Source organism: Notechis scutatus, chromosome Z, assembly GCF_049901735.1.
Source record: "Notechis scutatus isolate UNSWTSFEM ecotype Mainland chromosome Z, rNotScu1.2, whole genome shotgun sequence".
Taxonomy (NCBI): Eukaryota; Metazoa; Chordata; class Lepidosauria; order Squamata; family Elapidae; genus Notechis; species Notechis scutatus.
Genome location: NC_142025.1, coordinates 88803992 through 88826347, shown reverse-complemented (window position 1 = coordinate 88826347; position 22356 = coordinate 88803992). Strand labels below are relative to the sequence as shown.

Here is a 22356-nt window from a genome sequence, read left to right as displayed (position 1 = left end):
TATTTCTTGCTTTTCCTTATAATGGCATTCATTAAAAAAAAGAATTATGCTGAAAGACAATGATTGGGTTCAAATGTTGTGCTAAACGTATGTATGTATGTATGTATGTATGTATGTATGTATGTATGTATGTATGTATGGTATTCAGCTTTGTTCGGGTATTTTCCCACGTCATTATAGTTGTGCTTTTAAAGTTGTAGCAACGTTTCGGCAGAATCTCATCTGCCATCATCAGGCTTCTGTATTGTGTTCGACAAACCGCTACCTCAACGCCCAATCCCACCACCTCAACACCAACCGCTACCTCAACGCCCAATCCCACCACCACCCAGCACAGATAAACTCCATGGCCACAACACTAATCGCCAGAACCAAACGCCTGGCAGACAAGACACACATAAAGACTGAACTATGCACCCTGACTAAAGTACTGACAGCTAACGGCTTCCACAAAAGCAAAATCACTGGCTTGATCCACAAAAACACACTGAGACATAATGAAGACCTAGAAGATGAACAGACCTATGGAACAGCTGTCCTGCCCTACAGACAAAATCAGTAAGATACTACACAGGCATCACATCAAGACTGCCTTCAAAACAGACAGAAAAATAGCAGCCATCCTAAGAAACCCCAAAGATAAAATTGACCTGGAAAACCAAGGCATATATGAAGTCCCCTGTGCATCATGCCCTGCCACATACATTGGACAGACCAATAGAAGAATAAGTACCCGCCTGGATGAACACAAAAATGCAGTAAAAAAGCTGGAACACACTTCCTCACTAGTCCAACACATGAAAGCCACAGGTCATAGCATTGACTTCAATGGTACCAAAACCCTAGCCACTATAGAAAACCCCAGCCACAGAATTATCAGAGAAGCCATAGAGATTGAAAAAAGACCTGAAAGCATGAATAGAAGAGATGATTCCACCTGACTGTCAATTATTTGGAAGCCTGCACTCACAAACAAAAAAATATCCACACCACAAGCCAGGCAAACACCTGGGCACAAACAGACTCCCACTGATACCTCCAGCTCAAACACACCCCAACCAGGCACCCTGATGAAACCTAGCTTCCTAATAAATGATAGCCATCCATTTACTCGGAGCCAAGCTGCACTAAAAGCCTCCAATACAGGAACATAATGTTGCCAGCCAATCAAGACAAAAAAAAAGCCACAAAACAGACAGAAGATATTAGAAACACCAATCAAGCAGAACACAGCAAACTCCAAGACCAATAAACACAGACCAAGACTCCCAACCAATCAGGATGAAGAAAAATCCATTCTGGCACAGCAGTAGGCTAGCCCCAAATTTAAAACTGAAACGGCTATGAAAGTTTGACTCACAGACAAACACAATACAGAAGCCTGATGATGGCAGATGAGATTCTGCCGAAACATTGCTACAACTTTAAAAGCACAACTATAATGATGTGGGAAAATACCCGAACAAAGCTGAATACCATAGATAGATAGATAGATAGATAGATAGATAGATAGATAGATAGATAGATAGATAGATAGATAATATGGATATGGATATGGATATAGATTAGATATAGATATAGATATAGATGATATAGATATAGATATAGATATAGATAGATATTCATAGATTTTCACGGGTACAGGTATGCAGGTCTTGGCATATTCGGATCTTTTCCTGTGTAAGATTGAGAATATCTTGGCAACGTTTTGATGAGGTCTCACTCACCATCTTCAGGCTGGTGCATTCGGCTTCATGCTTGTGCGAGCAAAGCGTGATCGGAGCTGCTGTCTCCGTATATATACTGGTGGGGAGGTTGGCTGTGTTGTCATTTCTTGATTGGTTGATGGAGTTGATATTTGCAGATTGGCTGGCTTTTTTGTAAGAACGTGTGGCTGAGGTATTGGCTGTGTGTCTATCAGCCTCCTGTGTTGTAACGACCTGGGTCATGGGCTGTGTGATGACCTTCTGAGTTCTATTGTTGTGACATCCTGGGTCTTGTGCTGTAATCTCCTGGGTCATTGGCTGTGTTGCAATATCCTGAGGTTTTGTGGTGTATATATAAAACACCTTGGATGTGGCCCACATATGGCTGAGATCACACATTACTGCTAAGTCATAAACTATACTTCATATATTTTAATTACATATTGGTAAGATAAAATCAGATTTGTGGAACAGTGAGTTTTTGGAGATCCAGGCCTTGTGTAGGGCTTTCCTCCCAGGTGTTCAAGTCTGGAGGTTAGATTAGCCCTGTTGCTAATGCAGTTTTATGATTAGAAAATGTCATTTATCCAGGATGCCATGGTTTATTGTCTTAAGTGGTGGGTTTTATGCCAAAGGCCCCTATTGTGAAATGTATTTCCAAATAAATAAGCAACCTTATGGCTTAATATGTTTTGGGAATCAGCCAGCTTCTGTCTTTAGACATTCATGAAATTACATAAAGTGTATAAATTTGAACCTAGGTGTTCTCAATCCAATATTTTATCAATGATTGCTCAACATTCCTACTGGTTTAGAAAGATTTAACCACATCCAGTTTATCACAGATGGGAGTTTCTCTTTCATTTTATGCCCAATCTGTAAGAACACCCTTGCTGAAAAATAAAATTGGAAAGTGACAAATCTCTGAGATGGTAGAGATTTATAAAGTGCTTACAAACTTTTTTATTCATTGGAAGCTGTCAAGATCAAGAAGCCTATACAGACCAAATTCCGTATGCCTGTCTTCAATTGGGTTGCTTTGAAGCCTAACCAGATCAACGGGACCATCTTCAATGAACTCAATGATGAAAAAGTCCTTCAGGTGGGTGCCCCTTTACCTTCTTCCTTTTCCTTTCCTCTTCCGTGTCCACCCAATACATATCACTTTGTTTATTTTGGCTTCTCCTTGGTGCAGGAGCTTGACATGAGTGACTTTGAAGAACAATTCAAAACCAAAGCTCAGGGTCCAAGCAAAGAATTCAGTTCCATAAAGGCAAAGACTTTGCAGAAAGCTCCCACTAAGGTTTCACTGATTGAATGCAACCGGGCCAAGAACCTGGCCATCACCCTCCGTAAAGGTGGGCTTGATATCGACAGCATTTGTAAAGCCATTCAGACGTAAGTATGTCCAAATTTTCTCATCTATTTCACCTGCCATTCAAAAGGGAAGATAGAATTGAACACATATGTGTATGCTCATGATGTCCACATTAGATATGTAAAATGGTTAATTTTGTGACGGGAAGCTACTTACTGTGATGACTGTCATTTAGAAAAACCCTTTAGGCATCTCCTACTTAACCAGTTACTTCTGGCCTGCTTTATTCTTGTTTAGATATGATTTACAGACTCTCAATCTGGATTTTCTGGAGTTACTGATGCGCTTCATCCCAACGGAATATGAGATGACACTAATCCGCAAATATGAAAAAGAGCAACGTCCACTGGATGAGCTTTCAGATGAGGACCAATTCATGATCAAATTCAGCAAAATTCCCCGCCTAGCAGAACGCATGAACATCATGACATTCTTAGGCAGTTTTGCAGATACTGTACAACTCCTTCTGCCAGTAAGGAACAAAGCAGGCAACTGATAATAACCAAGAAATAGTGTCAATCAATAATATATTGGTTTAATATTAGTTGGAAGAGTCTGAAAGCGGTTATAAAAGTATCTTGACTAATGATTCTTCTAAAATAGTATTTTTCTTCTTTTTCCATCTTCTTATTTATTCCAGGTGGCAGAAAAAAAGGGATGATTTGCTGAATGGCTTAATAAGAGCAGCAGAATGTAAATTGCAACTTTGCATAGGAAGTAGATCGGGGCTAAATGTAGCGAAGCATTTTCAAGTATCCAATATTGTTGGGGGAGAGAGAGAGAACAACAAATCTGGCACATAAGACATCAAATAGCAGCAGGCAGCAAATCCTTTTTTCATTTTTTTAAATCTTTTACCAACTTTTGCTGATTGTGGAAGCAATTCTACTGTGGCTTTTTCAGGGTTTGTCATTGAATTCCCAAGCCATGTTAAATTACCTCAGCAAAAAGGTTGCAATTATCTAAAAAGATCCAGGTTTACACTGTGCATGATAAGCTAGGATTATTAAGTATTTTATCAGCATCTAGCAGTGCTAGCTAAAATGGTGTTTAAAAATTGTTTCTTTTTCCTGTTCTGATTGTATTCAAAATATTCCTTCCTAATTACATGATTATTTTTTTTAAAAAAAATCAAAAGTGTTAAGAAATGTTTGTGGAATAAAGTCACAAAACAGGAAAATATAAATTTTGGAAGTCTGGTAACTGAGCTTAAATGTCCACGTTTACACTTAGTTCCAATAAGTAATATCAGCTAAGGTAGGTAGGAAATTAGAGTCAAAAGGTGTCAAACCAAGTAGGAAATCTGATTATGTCATTCTCACATTTCATTTGCAGCAACTAAATTTTGTGATTGTTGCTTCAATGTCAGTCAAGTCATCTACCAAACTGCGTCAGATTTTAGAGGTGAGGTTCCTTAAAGATAAGGTCTCCACAATCATTTAAGTTGAAGGACATTTTTTCTTTGGTCTTGGGTAGTAGTTAAGTTGGCTCCCAGAATTTTGACAACTGAGTTGCACACTGTTGTCTACATATTCTTAAACATTAGAATAATTTCATTTAATTGTTTTTACATATTTGTTAGATGTCTATACCACATTTTCCTCCAGGAAGTCAGTGGCATGTATTGTATCTAATCCTGCCCCCTCCCCCCCCACACACATATACAATCCCATTAAACTGAAAATTGGACTGTTTCAAAGTTATTTAGTATGCCACACTGGCATGAATGTTTAATAACATTAAGCAACAGAAGTCTACCTAGTTCACTTCTTTGTGAATTTGTGGTGTGGGTGTGGGTATGGATGGGGGAAGGATGGAGGGAGTGAGGGAGAAAAGGAAGGAAGGAAGGAAGGAAGGAAGGAAGGAAGGAAGGAAGGAAAGGAAGGGAAAGGAAAGGAAAGGAAAGGAAAGGAAAGGAATGAAAGGAAGGAAGGAAGGAAGGAAGGAAGGAAGGAAGGAAGGAAGGAAGGAAGGAAGGAAGGAAGGAAGGAAGGAAAGAAAGGAAGGAAAAGAAAGGAAGGAAAGGAAGGAAGGAAAGAAGGAAAGGAAGGAAGGAAGGAAAGATGGAAAGATTTATTCTTATAGCTTGACAGAATCTGCTATGTGGGCCCTTTGATTTATTAACTTATTGGATTATGTGACACAACCAATTTATTGCCATAATAGAATTCTACTCTATTATGCATGTCTGGAAATATTATGCTATAAAGACATCAGAGCCATTGTAGACATTTATTTCCCAAGCCTAAAGGTGGAACTTGAGGTTTCACCCACTCTTTCCCAGGATAACTGGAAATCAAAGACATAATAAAATCAATATTATAATTATTATTATTAATAACCATTCATGTGCTTTTTCATGAATATATATATATATATATATATGGAGACATCAATGCAGACTTTGAAAGACTATATATATATATATAGAGTCTTTCAAAGTCTGCATTGATGTCTCCATATCCACACACACACACCCTCCCAGTTTCTGGCCATTTATATGAAATAAAATAAAATGATATCCTTTTGTCTTCCACCCCCTATCTTGGCCTATCAATGCTTTTAGATTTAGCTAAGAGATTTCAGTCAAATATGACTCATTTTGATTGCTTGTCTGCCTCTCCATAGATTGTCCTGGCATTTGGGAATTATTTGAACAGCAGCAAACGGGGAGCAGCTTATGGATTCCGGTTGCAGAGTCTTGATGCGGTAGGTGGAGAGAAGGCATAGAATGTTAGGATCTGCTTCTAGAAGGAAAACATGGCCAAATAGTAGGGTGTGAACTTGATAGTTGGTTATGGCCACAAATCAGGAACGAACTAAGGCTGACAGTAATGTGCAAGATACAGAGCTCCAATTATGCATCAGCCACAGGGGAAACACACACACACACACACACACACAATACACCACCCAATATGTGTCCTTGAGCATTTCAAACCGATTTTCATAATAGCAGTAGGTTGTGCTTTCCAGTAATCTTTCCCAAGCTCCTAGCATTTCCTTGGATTCCCTGATGCTGTTCAGCTTATCAGGAATGATAGTACTGTACTCCAAGGACATGTCTTCACAATATCAGAGGTATGTTTATACAATACATCACCTAAACCCATGGGAATTAAGAAGAGGTGGGAAGAAATTTGCAGCAACAAAAAGGGCAGGTGTTCGGTAATGGCTTGATACCTTAGTTTTTTCCCAAACTAATTGCAATTTTTCTCTGTAGCTTCTGGACATGAAATCAACAGACCGGAAACAGACACTACTTCATTATATAGTGCGGGTGATCCAAGAAAAATATCCTGAATTCCTGAACTTTTCCAATGAGCTGCATTTTCTGGACAAAGCAGGGGCAGGTATGGAGTGGGAAATTATGGGCAAGAAAAGAACAGTGAGTCACTTTCCTAGTGAAAAATAGAGTGGTGCTTTTTCTCTTGGCCTGTGAAAAATATAGGATGGCAATAGATACAAGAGCATCTGTCCTATAAAAATAATGAATTTAAAAGTGAAAGTAAGTGAGATGGAAGTAATCCAGACTGGCTGTTCTTGCTTCATGCTTTATTTCTTTCCTTCCCACCTTTGTAGTGTCACTGGACAGTGTGCTTCAAGATGTGAGAAGCCTACAGCGGGGCATGGAGCTAGCACGCAAAGAATTCATGCGCCAAGATGACAATGTCATGCTCAAGGATTTCCTAAAGACGAACACAGAAATGATGGAAAAGCTTCAGACAGACAGTAAAACTGCACAGGTAAGGAGAAAATAAGCAAAAAGTTGCAATACCTCCTTATTTAAAAGAGGTATTGCAAAAAATGTCTATAGGCTTGGAAGAGAGTTCATCCACATGTTGGGAAATCAGAACTGTATTTCTTTTTCCACAATCCATTTATGAATTCTCATACCATAAATCATGTTTTAAATGGATGTTGTATACTCTATACACCCATAGACTTAAAAACCAAGCAATGTTGTGACTGCCCTTTTTCAGTGCCTGGACTATTAGGATAGGGAACAGCAGGATTCAACAGAACCCAGGCATGATGCTGTGGGTGCAAGAGGATCCGATGGCTTTTCATCATTAATTTTCTGGATGGCTAGGAGGGCCTTTGTGCAACTTTGAGTTATGCACCAGTTGTGCCCTTACCTGGATCGTGAGACCCGGCGCACAGTCCATGGCCACTCATGCCCTAGTTATATCTTGGTTGGATTACTGCAGTGCATCCTACATTGGGCTACTCTTGAAGAGTATTCAAAAGCTGCAGTCAGTGCAAAATGCAAAGATGCGCACAGTCCCTAAGGCTCCACTTATGACTGTGCAAGTTGCATTGGCTGCCAGTTTTCTTCCACACTCAATTCAAGATGTTGGCTGTTACCTTTAAAACCCTACATGGCATGGGTCCAGGGTATCTGAGGAGCTGTCTCTCCCTGCTCCATCACTTGTGCCAGTGGAAGACGCCTGCTACAGATCCTGCCTGCGAAGAAATTGAAGCAGGTGGGATCAAGAAGAACAGCCTTTTCCACTGTGGCCCTACCCTGTGAAACATTCTTTCATTGGAGGTGAGAACTGTCTCTTCCTTTTGGCCTTCTGGAACCTGGCTTTGCCGGTTGCCCTGGAGCCCTGAGGAGGCTGCTTACCACTGGAGATCTTATCCCTGTCCTGTCCATCTCTTGGCTCTTGTAGGCATGGTTTTAGTGCAGTTTTCAATAATACTTTACTATTGTTTGTTTTAATCTATTAGCTTTTTTTTTTACTTGTTTCTGTAATTTTAAACCACCTAGAATCATCTTGTAGGTGAGATGGGAAGCATAGAAAAGTAATGATAGATGATAAATAGATAGATATTATAAACCATGTGATAAATAGATAGATCTTATAAACCATGTGAGTCAGTTATTGTTTTTGCTTGCTCCATAGGAGGCATATGAGTCAACAGTGGAGTACTTTGGAGAGAATCCCAAGACTACTCCCCCAACTATGTTCTTCCCTACATTTGTGCGCTTTGTTAAAGCATACCAGGTAAAAAAAAAAAAACCTGTTTACAGTACGTTGTAGCTTAATGTTGTAGGCTAATGACCCAAGGAGACTATCTGAGTTCATCTCTTGTCTGAATCATGGATTCTCCAGATGGCTGTTTTCTTGTGTCACTTTTGCAATATGAAGATTGTTGAAGTAGTTTCCTCTACTTAAGTTTTGTAAAGCTTGGTCAGAAGATGGATATAAGGAACCTTACTGGAATATACTAAATCAGTTTTTCTTTAACCTAAAACCTCATTGGTCACCTGGGCTGGGAGTTATGAAATGCACAATTCCATTATACCTGGAGGGTATCACATTGGAGAGGGCTGCACTAAATCAATGTAAACCTGAGACAATAATCGTGGTGTAGAAATTAAATAATTATGAAAATTGTTCAGGTCTTAGATGATCTGTTCAGATGGGGGGGAGGTTGACAAGAGTCCATCAGTTCTCTTCCAAATTGTTTAGTTGACTACAATTATTATGCTATTTTCTATCATGGAAATTCTCCCATTTTCATGTCTCATTTTGAAATATCATTCTGTAGAAGGCATTTGCTGCTAATTTCTATTGTTTTCATGACAATTATTACTGCAGGGATGCAAAACAACCTTGTGGTAAAGGACTATTGATGATGTTCACAGAAAATTACATGAATGTAATTGTAGTTCATAAGCAAGAGTGTTACAATAGTTTCTTCCAATAATATCAGCTCATTCTTATATCTTCTAATATTACAAAAGAAACTATTAAAACTGTTTTTTTCTTTCTTTCACCTGACCTGTTCTTATATGTAAATTACTAGTGTATTTTTTAATTGTAGCTTTAGCTTGTTGGGATTGATTAATGCCACCCTTACAATTTTGATTTTTGTTTTTGTGGCTTTCATGCAATTTATGCATATGCATTCTTATGTAGTGAACAGGGAGAAGAATTGCAATAATATTGATGTCCAAATGTGAGGGGATACTATACCAGTTGGGAAAAATAGAGAATAATACTGTATTACTTTATTTGTGCTTCTAAGAAGTTGCAGTTTCTTGAAAACAGGAATTAGGGATAAGACAATGTATGCTATGAACTTAAAAGTTCATTTCCATAGTACATGAGGTTATTTCAAGGAAAGAAAAGCAGAGCTTGCAAAGGAGAAATGGGTCATAATCTTTGTTGAAGGGAAAACATCTCATTGTATAATAAACCAGTGTTTCTCAACCAGGAAAATTTTAAGATGTGTGAACTTCAGTGCCCAGAATCCTCACCAGCAAAGTTACTAAGGTTGAAAAACAATGGTCTAGTTGAGATATCCATGTTTGCTTAATGGGATTATTATTATTTTTTCTCATTCCACTAACATAAAGAAAGCAGAGGAAGATATCAAAGTGTGGAAGAAGCAAGAAGCAGCCGCCAAAGAAGAGTCAGTTTCCCCTAGCAAAGAGGAACAGGCAGTATCTAAGGTATGGGTTAAGATTTTCTCATCCTTTCATTGTGTTCCAAAATCTACAGCATATCCTTCTCTATAAGTGGACATTTCCTATACACCATTGTTGGGTGAGCTGGTTTTACAGACACCTTCAGTTTCATCATGAAACATGGGTAACCATAGCAACAATTTCTCTTCCTTAGCAATCTCCCAGCCATAAGAACAAGCGACAACAGATGGACCTCATAGCTGAGCTGAAGAAAAAGCAGATGGTGAAAGAGCCTCTCATTTATGAAGAAAAAGATGGTGCCATTGAAGACATTATTTCAGGTGAGAAGGGAAACTGGCAGCTTTATCAACAATTTCTGAAATATCTGCAGATCCTCCCTAGAGGCCCAAAGATGAAGTGAGAACTGCTCAGAATCCTATTGACTGGGGAAAGTGATCCTTTGTGATCTACAAATAATTTGTCCTGAATTCCTGTTTCTCTTTAGATACCTGGTTCTAGGTGGTAAAGCAAATGAGGTGTAGCAATATTTCATTGCATAAGTACTGTTGAGGATCTTCCTGCATATCTCTGGGTAGCAAGAAGCTGGCATGTGATTTTTACTTCTTTGGGTCCCTGCCACTTTCTTTGAGAAGATATCATTATGTAGCACATTTCTAAGGTCCATTGAAGCTGCACACTTAATTTTCCTTATTGCAGATGTGAACTGTTATTTTTTCTTACAGTTTTATTCTGCCCAATCCACCTGATAATAGCAAGGGATATGAAATAGATAATTATTGATAACAAGCCATGCCTTATCTGTGTTTCTTTTTTTGAGGGGGAAGGTAATATGCTCAAAGCACTATCAGAACATTAAACTATTTAAGCCCATCAATAGAAACTGAAGATACAATCCAGGAAATTATGTACGGATGTACAAATAATATGTTTAGATTTAGATATACAACTGGATTGATGAAGGCATATTTCCCTTCCAGCACTGAAAAATGCTACAGTATGCAGGAGATTGAAACTTTGTAGAAGAAAATAAGCAGTAGTACAGTGAAAATGGGAAACTCCTGAAGTCATAGGAAATTGAAATGTATGAGCAGAGCTTTGATCATGGAAAGTATCTTGCTTCTGGTTCAGCCTCCCTCCCTTCCCCTCAGCTCCTTGTGTCTTCCATGAAACTCCATGTAGCACTTTCAAAAACCCAGAAAGGCTGTGGCAGGGAAATAATAAGTATCTCTGCTTCTGTAACCCTAATTCAGGCCCAAATTTGGATCCAAACCAGTCTGTTTAAATCTTCCCTGGCAAATTTTGTAGATTGGTAGAAGCTGACTATACATGGTCACATGATCTGGAGCTTTATGGGACTTTAAAGGATATTTCTGACACTAGCTGTTCATTTACTTTTGACTTTTTGACTTGCTTCCCTTTTACCCTTCTTTAGCCTTATCACTTCTTTTGGAAGTCGTCTTCATTTGCTTTTACTAACCCCTGCAAGATACCACACTTGATTTAGAGATATACCTGTATCTTTCTCCGACCTGGATTCTCAAAGAATGCACCCATCTCACAAACAGGGAATTTGGGGATTAATATTGTGTCATGCCTCAGCATCTAGCCCATGGTGCTAATTTCAGAAACTAAGCTCAGCCTTAGCTGGTTTGTTTGTTATTTATTTGGTTTATATTCCACCTTGTTCAGGAACTCAGGATGGTATCATAATGCTCCTGCCTCCTACTTTTCTCCACAGCAACAATCTGTTAGCATTGGATGGGGAGCACCTGGTAACATGAGGTTGTTGCTAAACTGAGAAACCTGGAAGGGGGAAATAATTAAGTAATTGCTTAGATATTATTACTAGGGAAACTGCACAGACTCAGCCAATAGCTCACTCCAGGGCATCTTGACCTTGAATCTGACATGGGGGGTTGGGGATTGGATGGCTCTGGAGTGTCTCTAAGGGAGAGCAAGGAGCCATTCCCTTAATAACTTTTATAATAAGTACAGTAATGCAGCTGTACTATCAAGGTATATTTCTTTGAACAGCCCATTCTTTCACTTGCCTACTGCTTTTCCTTTCTCTTTTCCTTTCTTTGTTTCCTTCCTTCCCTGAACTGTCCTTTTTTAGCTTTGAAAACTATCCCTTTTACTGCTCGGACGGGGAAACGCTCATCTCGCCTCTTCTGTGATGCCAGCTTCAATGAAGAAAGCCCACTGTAGCTTGTGGCTTTAGGTAACATTGGTCAGCCGCAGAACATTATTTGGGGGAAGGAATGAGGCAGTTAGCAACTAGCATGGCAGATTAACTCTTTCCAACAGCGAGAAGATTCTCTGAATGTATTTGGAGCTCTTATCCCCATTGAGTCTGGCAAAATGGACCACAAGACCCTCTTTTTATCCTCAAATTCCCATCCGACAAGAAAATTACACTTGCTAGATGAGCATCATGACTGGATATTTAATCTTGTCTCCCCGTTATATCCATTTTGCTTATATGTAAATACATAGCTATATATTTCCCAAGTAAAGAGCAAAGAACAAGTACGGTACTTTTATGATGCATGCTTATTTTTTAACATGTAATTGAATTTTATTGTCTGATGCAAAGATTTAGTGTTCTTGGCAACTGCCAAGTTTTAGATACTCTTAATGAAAGTCTCAAGACTGGAATCCCCCCAAATTTTCAAACATACTGAATACTGAGAAGCAGGTAAAATAATTTCTTCCCTATGTATTAAAATGTTCTATATTATTTTTTTGTTGTTGTTGGGTAAAGAATATGTACCTTAAAAAAAATCATAATTGAGTTTTGTTTTCTTTTGTGGCAGGTCTGCGTATCCAGCCATACCGGCGGGGGGACACTGGTCGGCAGAGTGGCAAAAAACGAACCACTGGGCAGACCCTCCAGGCGACCTCCGAGATCTCACTGTGATAGCTTTGAATGAGAACAAGTTAATAAGTTTGCTTGGTTTGCTGGGTGAAGCATGAACTCAGACCAAGAGGCCTGGACCAAAGACTTTTCAGGCCAGGATGACTGTTCCCTCCCCTTCCCCACATACACACTTACTTATAACCTTTGCACATGTAAGTCCTGCTGGCTACATTATCCACTGGATCAACAATATTGCTTCATCTAATAAGCAACAATCATCTTGGCCACATTTGACTGACCTACCATGGCAGCAGTGGGCAGGATGGGAAGGCTCAAGTCTCTAATACAGGGACAGTCAATGGTGCTAGAAACCTCCATCAACAAGCAACATCTTCCACCTCCAAAAACCTTTGTGGCTGCTGCTGCCTCTAAAGAAGAAAGCAATTTGATCCAGATCCTTTCTCCCTGCTTTCTTTTCTATCCAGCCCATTCTGGTTTCTTTATCTAGGCCATTCATTGAATTTTAGTTTTTTAATTCCTCTTCTATCTGAGAGACAAGGTGGGAGAGGATTGTCTTGTTTTATTTCAAGCATCACAAAAATTATGTTTGTCTAAGTACTGATGTGCTTGTAGGCTGATTACTTCCTGGGAAAGTGTAACCTCAGGATCAATTAAGCCATTATAATATAGCAAAAGAGTCTAATTAATTAGTAAATCCAAGCTGTTTCTGAGTGGAGCAAACACTCTGTATACAACAGCATCCTGTTCCAGCATTTTTTATTTTTTTGCAAAGGTGCTACATTAATTTCATCACTTTAGAATCAATACCAACTCATGGAATGAGTTGGCTTCAGTGGCCTGTAGCCTTTTCTTTCACACAATTTTCTGTTCTGGCCACGTACAGTCCTTCCTTAGAATTATGAATATTAAGGCAAGTTCTTAAGAGTTGTTAAAAGAGAAATGAGAAAAGAACAGGAATCATAGTTTGTTTTTTTTTGTCCAATTTATACATTTTCATACTGTCCCGGTCTGCCCCTTATTGTGACCTATACTTCACATTCATACATGTCAACTGTAACTGCATGACCACAGTTGCATCCAATGTAATTAGAAACCCATTGAAACAACGATGCTCTTCTCCCTCTCTAACAAATAGTTTCCCATGATTATATACCCTTCCAGAATGTTTAATGAATCCAGCATCTTTTTCTAGCACAACAATCAGTCTAGGGAGTTAATCTGGTCAGTTGAACAGCATCTCAGGATTTAGCAAAAGTTTGGCACTTTCAAAAACTACTCATTCTGAGTGTTGATGACAATCACACTGGTTATGGGAATTGCTGTTCTTTTCCTTGCCACATGGTATCATTCTTCTGTGGGCTGAATATTTTTTTCTTCCAGGTTGCTGGCAGTATATATTACATATATTATCTCCCCACCTCCAATCTTCAGATGTATACTCTTAAGAGCTTTACTACAAGAGACAAAAAATATAGAGTGGAAGTGACAGTAATTAGATAACTCAGGAGATCTTTAATAAAGATTTAATACATCATTGCAATCCATAGTTCTAATTCTATACTGAGATTTATAACTGTTAGTTCATCTGAAGGATACCGCATCCTAATCCAAATGCATGTTTCCCCAACTTGCTGGAACTCTGGAGAATGGGGTTAACTCATGAAAAAATGCTGTTTTTTTTTTCTTTTTTCTTTTTCCTTTTTTGTAGTTCCACTGCACAGGCGACAATACATCTTACTCCCAAATCAAGCCAGATTTTTATGGACCCTAGATTTCCCTTCATTTGCAGAGGGAGAACAAATTATAGCTTCTAAAGTATGTAGAGGGGAAGAACAACTTGTTCATGACCCTCTTTTTGGGTGGGTGGCTATGCAGGAGGCATGGGTTAATACCATCATTTTGTATAATCTGACTCCATCTGGAGCACTTTATGCCTGCAGGGACACTTATGCAAAGTTGCACTTTTGCTTTCCCTCTCAAATTCCAGCATGCAAGCTTCACAGCAATAACTGCCTATTTCAGGAGAGATTAGATATGCATGGACAAATTTGTTCAGTCTCAACTTGGATGAAACAAAATCCTCAACCGCCTTTAGCAATACTATCGCCAGGTTCCTACTGTCCATCCCAAACTTGCTGTAGATTAGATATGCTTAGAAGCCCAGTTTTAGGCTACCATTGCTTTCCCCATAATTTAAGAAAAACTAAAATTATTGCAGCAAATGCTCAGAATAGCACAATTCTTTATGCCATGTCTGGGAGCAAGGGGAACGGTTTGAGGAGGGATGGTTAATAAAACAATTGAATGTGGAACTTAATTGTTTTCTTAAAATGCCTTGAATCCTGTAGATGAGCCACAATGCTCTTACATGACTTGTTACTTTGTATACATTATTTTTATATATGGTGTGTGAATTGTATTTAATCCAAAGCAAGTTAACAAAATGAGAGAATATAATACATGTATTATAACAATGAAAATCATGTTTTTAGTGTGTGGGAAGTACACTGGGCTCAAATTCTTAAGAACGAAATATTCAAAATTGCACTTGCAAAAAGTCTGTCGAAGAGGAACCAATACATTTACAATAATATCAAGGTGTCCACAGATGCATCCTACGATCATAAACTCATGGCAGCTCAGGACTCCGTTCAAGATGTAGGAAAAGCAAAAGTGCTTAGAGACACAAGACACAACCTTGGTACACTTAAAACTTACTTGCCCTACAAGTAATCACCTTTCTTTCTGGTTCGTAAATAATGACTCTTCATAACAACAGAAGTCGTCTCAAGCTTCCTACCCTCCAAATGAGAAAAAAAAAACAACTATCAAAGTGAACAGTATAGCAAGTATCTATTTTACCACTAACTGCAAAAACTGCTGCCTCGTGTAGTTTGCCTTTAGGAATGTGTTTTCAACTTCCCAGTTCAGCCAAGGAAATAGAAATATTTTTGTATTGCAAGCATATCTGATAGTTATTAATCCATGATAGATTCAGAACGATTTCCCTCCGAAGACTACATGTTGAATAGATAAATTTATCTGATCACTTTCAGAAATCAAATATTTGAGAGATTAATCTTTGCTGTGATATTACACCTTTGCTTATATAACTAATAGACTCTAGTCTCAGACTCCTCTACTACTGTGATTAAAATCTGTACAGTACTTAAATTTTAAGATCGGGTTTCTACCACATTAAGCCAAAATTCTTTGAATGTATATGAACATCCCAACATTTCATTTGATTTATAAACCCATGTTTGTTCAAGATTTAAGGTGACTTTCATGGAATCTCTATTTTATCACCACCACCACCCTGGGCTGGGCTGACAACAAATGGCTGACTTAAAGATACCACTTAAGTATCCGTAGCAAGTATTCAAGTGTCCATAGATGAACTTGGAACTTTAATCTGTTTAAGACCAATCATTCACACAATAATTTAAAGCCCTTCCTGTTACTGCATCATAGGATTTGAATCAGATTGAAGTTTACAATTTTCAATGATCCAAAATGGTGACTATTTGGGCTTTACAAAATTCAGTCTTGCACTTTACGACAGGGCCAAGTTACTAAGCTTCAATAATTGTTTTGGATCCAGACAACACAATAGAACCTCGAATTGGATAAAATGCAACACGCAAGGGAAATAAGAAATGCCAGCACTTTATGAGTTGAGATTTTTAGTTGCGGGTAAGATAAGGGTAAAGATTTCTAGTATTGCTTTGGCAAAAGAAAGGCTTACTTCTCAAACTCATTTCACAAAGCCAAATCTTGCAGCTGCCCTCCTGATAATGTCTGTTCCCCAGCTTTCCCCATTAACTGGCAAACATTTTATTCTCAGATTTTTATTCCCGAATTATAAATAAATTTTAAGCAGTATGAATTACAATTTAAGATGTGAAAAATGAAACCTTTCTTCAAAAAGATAAAACATGTTGGGTATTAATATTTTTAATGAAGTAATCTCTACTGTAAAGGACAGCAGACAGCCCTTGACATCAGCATAAGTCAGTTTGTAGTCTTCCCACAGAAATCACTGTGGGAGACAGTATGGTGGCTTTGGTTATGTGATGAGACTGTCGCATCTGCACCAAAACCACAGAAGTGGTATGTATCTGTTGTAAATTTGTAAACTGCATTTGGTCATTACTGAGTAACCACAAGGTTTTTAAATATTCACCCACCCTAAGCCAAAGAAAAAAGAAGAGAAATAGTAGAAAAATATATAGCCAAATAAATAGACACCACCAAAGTATAAGTTAAAGGCACTGTGATTTAATTTCCTTGATTGAAAAAGGTACATTTACCCTTCATTAGGGTTACAACTTCATTGACAGTTAAAAATAACATCAGTCATTCTTAATTTTCACAGAATTACAGACAATATATATTGTGCTTATATGACATGATTATCCACAATTAATAAAATTTACTTTTCTGGACTGAAACAGCACACTGAACCATAAACTAACACAGAACCTTCAGAACACACTAAATATAGCTGGTAAGTTTGTGGTTCAGTGCATCACATGAACATAATCAGTGATTTTCTTTTAAAATCTATCTGTATGGTCTTACTTTCCGCTCCCTCCCCAATTAAAAATTTTTTTGAGTTGAAAACAACAAAATGAAAACTCTTAATTGAAGTATTAAGAACACAGTTTGAAAGGATCTTTAGGCCACTCTGGTTACTACCCTGGTTTTGGCAAAAGCAATTCTAATCTAAAGAGCACTTTCAAATGATTCTTTCATTCTATTCATTTTAAAAAGCTTTGTGGCATTTCTGAAGCTGGACTGGAGGGAACAGTAAGATAATAGGCTGTAAGGCTGAGGCTTTCTAGCGTTCCATCTCTTGGCTTTTTCAAAACCAATATAACATTGAAAAAATAGACAAACTTCTAAGCTCATTTTTGCAAGCAAATTAGTTATTTAACAGTTTGAACACTGGAAGCAAGAAAATTAATAAATTCTCCACACAGAAAGCTCACATAGAAAGCTAATATTTTAGCCTAATTCTCTAGAGTTTAAAAAAATGGCTTGGCTCATATAGTGCTCCTAAACACTATGACGAAATTATTTTCATCATTTCTTCAATATGCCATTGTGGCTTGACTTGATGCTACACAAAGTTGATTTATATATCATAGTAAAAAAAGAACATACACATGCAATGATAGTGAGCTCATATGAACTATGAGCTCACTATCATTACATTATCACAATGCAAATCTGATAAAATAACTTTCTTTACACCAAAAAACAAATGAGAAAGTATGCATGATGTATATGAATGAAGAAAAAAATATTGTGCTTTTCTGTACATTAATTTAGATCCTTATTTCTTGATTTGGGATCTGCTACTTCCTTTGCAGGAATCAATATGTTGCCAAGTAGATTAATGTTTTAAGAACTGGAGAAGAAAGACCCTTGAATTACAGCCACAGATACCTAAGACATTAAGATAAACTTTCAGATTTTTCTAAATGTGATTTTTCTAAATGTAAATATTCCCCTAATGCATATAGATACTTCCTATTGCTACATTTTTTCTTTTGATTGGATCATAAGTCAGTTATTCTTGCAAAGAGTCAAGTGCTTGGAAGAGTGAAGATTTCCACAGGTGATGTTCCTAAAAACATTTATTAGTAACTAGGAGCTGTTTCCTTTCCACAAACAGAATGGATAAGCTCCCCAGCTGAACAATCTATAAAGGGCAATGTGTACTTTTTTTCTTAAAAAAATGAATAGAATTTAATATTGCACAGGGACAGCAACAGTTATATGAACTTCAGACAACTGAAATTACATACAGTCATAAACACTCAGTGGCCTATTTCAGCTTTCTGTTTTACCAGCTGGGAAGGCATTGCCTCCTAGAGCAAAACTGTGATCAAATTAGCAGGATATCCAAGCAAGATTTCAAATGCAGCAGTACAGCTTCTAATAGACCAGACTACAAAAACCTCTTGTCAATTAAAAAACAACTGATTATTAAGGCACAAATTCAAGCTTCTAGAAAATAATCTACATTTAGAATTACAGTAGATTTAGAAGCCAGTGAAAGTAGCAACAGACAAATTTTATTATCCAATAGTGAAGCCAAGTCAGAAATGAAGATGTTTAATTCTGATGTGAAACAAGACTTTTACAAGAAGAACGATTGTAGAGTTTACAGTTGCTATATGGCCAATTTTTTGTAATTTACACATTCACTCCAGCTGCCTAGGAAATAAATTTGAAAAGATGGCTTGAAAAGATGCTGCCCTCCAGAATGGCTGGTTGTCTTGTAAAGAAGTATGCATATTTGGGAGAGGAAGTAGCAAATCTTGAAAATTTAGTCAGAATTTAGGCAACTAAATTCAGGCTGGTCTACGGCCCTCAAATACAAATGTTATTTTGTTTGAGAATGAGGGATGACAATCAGGCACATTTTTAAACCCTCCCCTTTTGTTAATTTATCTTTTCTAGATAATTTCTAAGTTCAACCCAAAACAATTATGGGTGAACACACTCCAGATGTAGCTCAGAACATACCAGATGAGGTTTTGTGAATGAGATATCTTTGCACCTATCAAAAGAGAAGAGGATGGCCATATACCATCTATTTTATTCCTCTTACACCCCTAGTTATTCATTTACATGACCAGAGTTCTTCACACAAAACCTACCAAAGGGTAATAAAATGGGCGTTGGTTCTTACCTGATACGGCCCTTCTAGGCGAGCCGCGAGGAGCATCCAGAGAGTGGGATGTGCTTCTGAGTCCTCTTCTTGCAGGCTGAGCTTTAGCTGAGGAAACGCTCCGCCCCCTCACGTGACTCCACGCAGCGTTCCTCCAGTTTTTTGCGATAACGAGAAGAAAGGTTATGAAGTCCTTCTAATCAACTATTGGCTCCTTGGCTGAAACAAGAGTCCTCACCAGACGGAGGAGCTAGGGTGGGGCTGGATGCTCCTCGCGGCTCGCCTAGAAGGGCCGTATCAGGTAAGAACCAACGCCCATTCTCCCTCGAGCCACTCGGAGCATCCAGAGAGTGGGACATACCAAAGCTTGGCTGTCCTACGGGTGGGCCTCCATCTGGACCGGAAGCCCCTCCGGGTCACTGATGACCCTCTGTAGGACTCGTCGGCCAAACAAGGCCTCCGCTGAGGCATATACGTCTATTTTGTAATGCCTGATGAATGGGGACGGAGAGGCCCAGGTGGCTGCCCGACAAATGTCAGCGATTGGGGCTTGCGTGGCCCAAGCCGCCGAAGTAGCTGCACTCCTGGTGGAATGAGCAGTTATTCCACCGGGTGCGGGCAGAGATTGTGATAGGTAGCACCTGCCGATAGTCGCCCTGATCCAGCGACTGATGGTTGAGGGGGAGACTTTGAGCCCCAGCGTCCTGGGCTGAAAGGAGAGGAAGAGGGATTCTGATCTTCTCAGGAGTTGTGTGCGCTTAATGTATATGCGCAAGGCCCGTCTAACATCTAAGGTGTGCCAAAGGATTTCCCTGTCCCTCGAGGGTCTGGGGCAAAAGTTTGGGAGGACCAGTTCCTGTGACCTGTGGAAGGGTGAGTTAACCTTGGGTAAGAAGGTGGGGTCGGGGCGAAGGACCACCCGATCAGATCGTTTCTAATTGACAATGCTGCTATTTCCGAGACTCGACGAGCAGAAGTAATGGCCACTAGAAAAACTACCTTAAACGTTAGAAATTGAAGGGAGGACTCCCTCAGAGGCTCAAACGGATGTCTTGTGAGTGAGACGAGGACCTTGTTGAGGTCCCATGTGCGGAACCTGTGAACAGTCGGAGGGCACAAGGTGGCGCCCCTGAGGAAAGCCCTAACTCGGGGGTGATGAGAAAGGGAACCGAAGTTAGCACAAGGGACAACGGTTGAGAGGGCAGCAACCTGCCACCTCAGGGTGTTAGGGGCAAGCCCTTTACGTAGGCCTTCTTGAAGGAATTCCAGGACCTGCGCAATAGAGGGAGATAGGGGGTCAACTTGGGACCCACTACACCACTTGCAAAAGCCCTTCCAAGTGGCATCATAAATTCGTGTGGTGGAGGGTCGCCTAGCGGCCAAAATAGTGTCGATTACTTGACTGGAGAATTTCTCTCCTGTCAAACGGATCCGTTCAACCTCCAGACGACTAACTGGAGCCATTGGGGCTCTGGATGCAGAAGGGGCCCCTGAGAGAGGGAAATCCTGTCCGGGGGGATCCTCCATGGGGGCGCTACCGATAGATTGCGGAGGTCCGCGAACCACGGTCGCCTGGGCCAATAAGGAGCCACCAGGAGCAGGTCTGCCCTCTCGTGAATGAGTTTCTGTATGACTCTGGGAACTAACGACAGCGGAGGGAAGGCATATAGGAGCCCTGGGGGCCATGAGCAGCATAGTGCATTGTGATTCTCCGACCCGTGAGACGGGTACCTGGAGAAAAACCGTGGAAGCTGTGCGTTGGACGGGGAAGCGAAGAGATCCACCATCAGTAGGCCGAATATTCTGGATGCCTCCTTGAACAGGGATGGATGGAGGCGCCATTCTGCTTGATCCACCGTGGCCCTGCTCAGCCAATCCGCCTGGATGTTGGAAATTGATAATGATAATGATAATAGTAATAATAGCAAAGGGCGGTTGGCTCGCCTGGAATTGGCCTGCGACTAGGGCCGGGTGAGGTTTGAGCTGGCCCGCTCCCCCTTTTGGAATTTAATATGTACAGTGATAACAGGCAGTAAGGTAATATGTACAGATATATAATTTTTGGTTTTTTGTTTTTTTTTGCTATTTGTATGTGAAGGTTATCTATGTATATACATATAATTTTGTATATAAATTTTTTTCTTCTTTTCTTTTCTCTTTTTTTTTGATTTCTTATATAAACAATAACAGGAAAGGAACTAAAAAGGTATCACAGTACAGGCCGGATTTACCAAATAAACGCCTGAGGCCTAGAGAGAAAGGCCTCTGGCAGCAGGCCTCCAGACAACAAAAACCGGAGGGGGGGGGCTGCAACTTCGCCCCGATGAAGGCTGCGGGAGGCCAACAAAATAATGAGAGCGAGCCTGGAAGATCGCTAAAAACAACTAAGCTCTTGACCCAAGGGGTCTGGGACGTTTACATCCACCGCAGCACCAAGAATCAGAAATAAAAATGGCGCCCGACCACGATGCGGCGCCAAGATGGTGGCCGCGAGCTGAGCTATGTCGGGTGCCTTCGGGACGGTAAGGAGGGCTTGTCCGGTTAGCTCAGCGCGCCTGGTGCCCTTGAGGGGCGACTAGCCCTTCCCGGTCGGTGTTTTGGGTGGGGGGGAATCCAGCGAGAATGCGCGCCATGAGGCAGTGCGGAGGCAGCGACACGATCTAATGATGGGGGGGGGGGTCGCGCGAAGCACTGCGAACCCGCCCGCTTGTCCCCTAGGTCCCAACCTTTTGCGCAGGAGGAGGAAAGGAAATTTCAAACCTGAGAAATGAAGAAATTAGCCAGAATAAAGTACGTATTTTGAATCAGCCAAGGAACTCTTTTTGAAAGCAGCCTGACTCTTCGAGGCTGAGCAAAAGACTGGGGGAACGCTGCGTGGAATCACGTGAGGGGGCGGAGCGTTTCCTCAGCTAAAGCTCAGCCTGCAAGAAGAGGACTCAGAAGCACATCCCACTCTCTGGATGCTCCGAGCGGCTCGAGGGAGAATCCATCTGGTCAACTAAAAACAAGACTATAAGGACTTGCCTAAACTATCACAAGTTTAGATTTTTGCTTCAAACTTTCCTTGGCATAGATGAAATCTCTCTTGAAAAGTATGATATGTTTAATCTTAAAAAACTATTTGTACTCAGACTGGTAGTTAAAAGTTCTCTTGATAAGCATGTAATTTTAACTCTAAAACAGATGTGTCCAACCTTTTTGCTTGCCTCTGCCGCACTGAATGGAAAAGAATTGTCTTGGATCGCATGTTAATATAGTATATAG

At 39.8% G+C, this 22356-nt stretch overlaps 1 protein-coding gene and 1 long non-coding RNA gene across 6 annotated transcripts in view; one reads left to right on the top strand and one right to left on the bottom strand.

The window, feature by feature from the left end:
* Nucleotides 1-14887, top strand: part of FMNL1 (formin like 1) — an 87822-nt gene extending 72935 nt beyond the window's left edge. For 3 of the 5 annotated variants that reach the window (XM_087945403.1, XM_087945400.1, XM_026682805.2), the window contains 11 exons: nucleotides 2684-2808; nucleotides 2902-3104; nucleotides 3322-3556; nucleotides 4420-4488; nucleotides 5713-5793; nucleotides 6308-6437; nucleotides 6667-6830; nucleotides 7995-8096; nucleotides 9455-9550; nucleotides 9720-9846; nucleotides 12343-14887. In XM_087945403.1, coding sequence (XP_087801529.1) covers nucleotides 2684-2808; nucleotides 2902-3104; nucleotides 3322-3556; nucleotides 4420-4488; nucleotides 5713-5793; nucleotides 6308-6437; nucleotides 6667-6830; nucleotides 7995-8096; nucleotides 9455-9550; nucleotides 9720-9846; nucleotides 12343-12446 — 1436 coding nt within the window. In that variant the 3' untranslated portion in view covers nucleotides 12447-14887. Of the gene's footprint in view, nucleotides 1-2683; nucleotides 2809-2901; nucleotides 3105-3321; nucleotides 3557-4419; nucleotides 4489-5712; nucleotides 5794-6307; nucleotides 6438-6666; nucleotides 6831-7994; nucleotides 8097-9454; nucleotides 9551-9719; nucleotides 9847-11642; nucleotides 11748-12342 lie in introns of all 5 variants that reach the window. The other 2 variants (XM_087945401.1, XM_087945402.1) reach the window with 2 other exon arrangements.
* Nucleotides 14888-16668: 1781 nt separating this feature from the next.
* LOC148128973 (uncharacterized) lies at nucleotides 16669-19091 on the bottom strand. Its single transcript, XR_015745629.1, has 2 exons — nucleotides 16943-19091; nucleotides 16669-16868 (listed from the first exon to the last, which is right to left on the bottom strand). It is a non-coding gene; the product is annotated as an uncharacterized LOC148128973 (long non-coding RNA).
* Nucleotides 19092-22356: the final 3265 nt, after the last annotated feature.